The following is a 6,000-nucleotide window of genomic DNA, read 5'->3' as shown; positions in this document are numbered from 1 at the left end:
TTCTTTCAGAAGTTTAATTTGAACCACCAGAGATTGGCTTGGGTGGGTAACAGAATTACCTATGTAAATCACAAAATCTCAAAATTAAAACCAACCCTTAAAATCATATTGATGATAATCACTGACTTAATAAAGTCTTATTATCTTATTTTCTGTTTTTAACATCACAATTATGTTCTGTGCATAAAGGTCTAAGTACTTAGTTCCTCATGGAGAATTTAATGGGGGAAAAAAAAACTACCAAGAAATTGTTTTTTAAAAAAGGAATGTGTGTATGTGAGCATATGTGTGTGTAATGGAGATGGAGTTTTGTATGGAAATTTGCCTCATAAATAAATTTAAGGATTTTTTTCCCATACAAATCCTGAGATTATCCAAGAAATAAGAAAAACAAAAAATTCACAGTACAAAGTCAATATACTAAACTATGAGAAAAAAATGTATTCAAAAAGTATATACTATCCAAACAATTTAGTTTTATCACTTTAAATACCTTTAAAATTAAAGAGGGAAAGGAGACAAACATAAATTTGTTAATGCTTTCTTTACCCATAATCTCAGGGGTAAAGATAATTAAAACTGAATATTCTTTTAAATAAAAAATTTAAAAATAAATAAGCTTTTTGATGTTTTATCTTTATAAATAGTACGTTTAAATACTAGTTCTTCAATTAGGACTAATGTTACATCAACATGAATTAGAAAAATACACATTTTTCAGTCAAATAGCTGATAATAGAAAAGTTTTTAACATTTACCATACTAAAGTGGAGTTTCACAATTTCCTTTCACACACTTAGAGGCAACTGAAAAGGCCTTCACCATCCAAAAAAACAAAAAACAAAACCAACACTAAACAAACAGAAAAAAACCTTCACAAAAGGTTTGCTAAATGTTAACTACCATCCATCTCCAAATACGTCGGCACTGTGATTTATACAGAGACATTTATCCACAACATTCCAAGATGTCCATGTGTATTCAACACAGGAAGAGTCAAAATGTAAACAAGAGCTGTTACTTCTGTCTGAGAAAGCAGTCTTAATTGCTTGGTATTTCCAAAATGCTGAATCAATCAGAAGGAAAGGAACCTCAGCAATGTTTTTCACTGATTATAAAAGCTTCAAATCAAGCCTATTAAATATTCAAAATCAACCTAAAGAAAAATTGCCAGTGAGGCATTTTGCTAGATACTGCTTTGTTGATATAACTGACTGTGGAAATCCTAGCCTTAGAAAAAATAAAAGAAAAAAAGAGAAGACTTTTATTCTGTTTCATCCACTTCAATAAAGATATCACTAAAGAAATATTCAGAGACTGTCATTGGCTCCTCTTCCGGTAGCCGGTTTTGGACATCTTTACATTCTCCTTTTGGTAAGGGATGATTACAAGAAACCTAAAAAGATAATAAAAATAAGTATGCAGTATAACATTTATATATTGATAGTGGTATTCTAAATCGATATCTGTTTGAAAAGCAATATAGCAATAAATATTAAGAGTTTTAAATATGTTTATACTCACTGACCCAATAATTTCATTTCTATGCTGTTATATTAAGGAAATAATCCTAAACATAGTAAGAGATAACCTTTGTAGCATTCGTTATAATAATAAAATTAAAATCAACCAATATACAACACAAAACATGATTAGGTTGACTGTAGTGTACACATGATTACTTCACCCTAATTTCTGTGAAAAAAAATAAATACTGAAAAACATAACATTATTAAATCGATAATGAAAACATTTTAATGACCAGAATAGAAGGACCCATGAAACAGAACAGTACGTAAGGAAATAACAGAAATTAAAGCAATCCTATCAAAAATTAGCATACTGGGCTTCCTTGGTGGAGCAGTGGTTGAGAGTCCGCCTGCCGATGCAGGGGACGCGGGTTTGTGCCCCGGTCCGGGAGGATCCCACATGCCGCGGAGCGGCTGGGCCCATGAGCCATGGCCGCTGAGCCTGCGCGTCCGGAGCCTGTGCTCCACAACGGGAGAGGCCACAACAGTGAGAGGCCCGCGTACCGCAAAAAAAAAAAAAAAATTAGCATACTTATAAATCTAGAAAAAATGAAGACAGCATGGTATTGGCAAAGGAACAGACATACATATCAATGAAATAGAAGACTAGAAATATCCCTAACACATATGTATGGAAATTTAGTATCTGATAAAAGTGATATTTCCAAAAAAATTTGAGAAAAGTTGGATGATCCAATAAATAATGTTGGACAACTGTATAACTATCTCACATAAAGGAAAAGTCAGACCTATACTTCACCAATATATAATAAATTCTAGATGAATCAATAAACTTAAATGTAAAAACATTTTTAAAAAATCTACTATAAAATACCATGGGAAAATGTTTTTATAATCCTATAGTTGGGGAGAGAGTGTGTGAAGCAATGACATGAAAGCCAGAAGCCATAAAAGATTGATAAATTCACATACGTAAAAATAAAAAATGTCTGCATGGCACAAACCACCATACACAAAATCAAAAGATAAATGCCATAGAGGGAAAAAAATTTACAAACTGTATCACAGACATATGTGTTCATTAAGTCTATGAAGAATGTCAAAAATGAACACTGATAATACGCTAATGTAAGGAAAAAGGCCCTCTCATATACTGCTGATAAGAACAGAAACTTATATAATCCCTATGCAGGACAATCAGGCAGTGTCTGGCAAAAGAATAATCATTCCTTTAGAACAGCAATTCTATTTCCAGGAATTTAACCTATAAATGTGAAAAATCGTCCATTTATAAGTTAGCTGTTACCACATTATTTGTAGTAAGTAGGAATAACCTAAATGCCTACCAGTGGGAGGCCAGTATCACTCTATGGTACATCCAAACAATGGAATATTATGTAGTCATTAAAAATAATGAGGGCACTTAGTCCTGAAAATAGGAAAATTTATGTCCACGCAAAAAGCTGTATACAAAAGTTCACAGCTTTATTCATAAAAGCAAGCACTAGATGTCCTTTGGTGGGTAAATGAATAAACAAAACTGGTACATCCATACTATGGAATACTATTCAGAAATAAAAAGAAACAAAGTATTTGATACATAAAATCATCTGGATGACTGTCTAGGGAACTACCGTTGAGTGAAAAGACGCCAATCCCAAATATATGATTCCATTCATATAACATTCTTGCAATGACAAATTTAATGGCAACCAGCTTGCCAGAAGATAGAGAGAGAATGGGGAGCGGGAGGGAAGTAGGTGTGTCTATAAAAGGGCAACACAAAGGATGTCTGTGGTGATGGAACTGTTCTGTATGTTGACTGCAGCAATGCAATATAGTGGTTGTGATATTATACGAGAGTTTTGTAAGATGTTACCACTGAGGAAAACTGGGTAAAGGGGAGATGGGATCTCTCTGTATAGTTGTTTACAACTGCATGTGAATCTACAGTTATCTCAGAATAAGAAGTTAATAATTTAAATTTTTTAAAGAGAGCAAGAGAGAGGAGGAAGCCCTTTATCTACTGTTTTGCAAGGTCTCCAAGACATACTATTAGGTGAAAAAAGCAAAGCAGAGACTGATACGCTATTATTTGTGTAAAAAAGAAGAAAAATGTTTATATTTGTGTATATTAAAATGTCTCCGGAAAAGTAAACCAAAATCTGATAATACCATATACCTGTGGAAAGGAGGAACTAGGAAACTAAGGGACAGATGTGGGAAACTTTTTCCTATAAACTCTCTTTTGTAGGTTATGAATTTTAAGACATGTGGAATATATTGCTTACTCAAAAAACTGAAGAAGCAATTTGAGGATAACATTTAGTTTAAATTCTTCCCTCACACTACATACCAAAGTCAAAAACCATGAACAGAGTTAAAGTTTTAAAATTTTATACCTCTGGAGAAAAACTTTTCATCATAAAAGCAATTTAACAAATTGCAAAGAAACAAGTAATGGATTTGACTAAACATTTAAAAGTTATGTATAACAAAAATTCCCCCAAATTTAAAAAACTTGGAAATAAACTTGGAAAAAATACTTGCAGTAAAGAGCTAAAAGGTATGTGGCTTCTTTACATACATAAGGATCTCATACAAATTGGTAAGAAAACTACTAAGATCCCCAAACCTATAAATCAGCAGAAGATAGGAACAAAAAAGAAAAAAATCAGAAAATCTAGTAAATATATGGGAAAGAACACAACTCACCAATAACTGAAGAAATGCAAATTTTAAAAATGAAATGACATTTCCAGCCCCCCACCACCATTATATTAAATAAGAAAAACAAATGTATTTTAAAGAGTAATATCTCAGACTGGCAAGAATGTGATTAAACCGCACTGTTACACTGCTGGTAATTACAACTATTCTCCAAAGTAATTTGGCAATAATAATAAAGACTCATAAAATCCTGGTCTCAGAATATAGTTGTAGGAAATAATTTAAAATATTTTTAAAACGTTAAAAATGTTCTTTACAAAAGGACTCCTTCCTTTGAGGCTCATGCTATCCAATAGATGGTCACCAGCCTTTTCCTTGTTGAGATCTGAAGTCACCCCAATGTTCTTCCAAAGTCTTTGATACAAGTTCACAAAATTTTCTGCCCCAGTACTTGCTATTACAGCTTCAGAGTGCACAGAAATGAAACATGCAAACGAATTCTAATTTTACTGTTCCTTGAATTTTTGTAGGTGTCATGACATTTGTCCCAAAGGAAATAAAATGCAAGCACTGCTTTGTTTTGCTTCCACAGGTCAGAAGGGTCTCTGCAGTAAAGGAATGGCAATTAAGTGTCCATTTATGGTTAGTTCAATGGCTCTATATTAAACTAGCTGTAACTTTCTAATTCAACACCTTATCTTCTTCCAGTACAGTGGGGTAGGATAGGGAGGAGATGGAGTGGAGTTGCTCTGCAATAATTTCTGATATTCAGATGAAAATAACAATTGCCATGTTTTTCCAAGTTGAGTCTGATATCCAACCCATTCTATACAAATAAACAAAGAAAGAGTAGTTATCACATACCTGAGTTGCTGAACTATCAATATTTTTAGGTTGAGTATTAACAACAACACTTGGAGATGGAAGATCAGAGGACTCTTGAGTTTTTTTCTGGCTTGTATTGAGCGGATTAGATCTTTTCAGATTCTGTCTTGATACAGGTATGAGAGGTTTCAGGCGTTTCTTGCTACGAACCTGAGTAGGTTCATCAGACTCCAAACTATTCTTTGAACATATTAAAGACAAAAATCCCAGGGGTCTTCTGCCAGGTCTAGAAATGCAAATGTAAAGATATTCAACAATATCCAGGAAGACACATTCTTTTTTTTTTTTAAATATTTATTCACTAAATTTTTCATAGGCAGGATATTGCAGCAAAGAAGCTGAAAGCAGGAATGTGCCAAGTTCTATAGGACATCTATATCTGTATAAACTTTTTTTTTTTTTTTTTTTTGGCCATGCCGCCCAGCATGTGGGATCTTAGTTCCCCGACCAGGGATCAAACCCATGCCCCCTGCATTGGAAGCACACAGTCTTTACCACTGGGCCACCAGGGAAGTCCCAGGAAGACACATTCTTAATGCCAACTTCTTTCCATGAATGCTAAAATGGCAGGTATGATACCACAGGAGTGGCACACCTACTAAATACTGATACACTAAGTACTGATATCACTCTGCCATGACGTATATTTGTGACAAAGGTCAAAGCTTACTCTACAGCAGTACTTCTCAAGCCTGAAAGGCATACAAATCACGTGGGGATCTTGTCAAAATGAAGATTCTGACTGAGTTGGTGGGGAAGTGGGGCCTAAGTCCTGTATTTCTACTGAGTTCTCAAATGATGTCCCTGCTGCTGGTGCCAGGACCACACTTTGAGTAGAAGGGCTCTAGAGCAGGGGTCAGCAAGCTATGATCCACAGGCCAAGTGAAGTCCACCACCTGATTCTATAAATAAGTTTACTGGAACACAGCATGCTCATCTGTTTACATATATGGTT

The 6,000-nt window shown here is 34.2% G+C and overlaps 1 protein-coding gene across 5 annotated transcripts in view; it reads right to left on the bottom strand.

The window, feature by feature from the left end:
• Positions 1-678: 678 nt before the first annotated feature.
• The window catches only part of BDP1 (B double prime 1, subunit of RNA polymerase III transcription initiation factor IIIB), an 85,731-nt gene continuing 80,409 nt past the window's right edge, over positions 679-6,000 (bottom strand). For 4 of the 5 annotated variants that reach the window (XM_029217257.1, XM_029217259.1, XM_029217258.1 and 1 more), the window contains 2 exons: positions 5,025-5,271; positions 679-1,396 (listed from right to left, as the gene is read on the bottom strand). In XM_029217257.1, the coding sequence (XP_029073090.1) occupies positions 1,265-1,396; positions 5,025-5,271 (379 nt within the window). In that variant the 3' untranslated portion in view covers positions 679-1,264. Of the gene's footprint in view, positions 1,397-3,885; positions 4,766-5,024; positions 5,272-6,000 lie in introns of those variants that run through there. The other variant, XM_029217260.1, reaches the window with a different exon arrangement.

Source organism: Monodon monoceros, unplaced genomic scaffold (genome assembly GCF_005190385.1).
Source record: "Monodon monoceros isolate NGI ecotype Baffin Bay Population unplaced genomic scaffold, NGI_Narwhal_1 Super_Scaffold_12, whole genome shotgun sequence".
In the NCBI taxonomy this organism is placed as follows: Eukaryota; Metazoa; Chordata; class Mammalia; order Artiodactyla; family Monodontidae; genus Monodon; species Monodon monoceros.
Note: the sequence above shows the minus strand (reverse complement) of the source record. Positions and strands in the feature narration are given on the sequence as shown.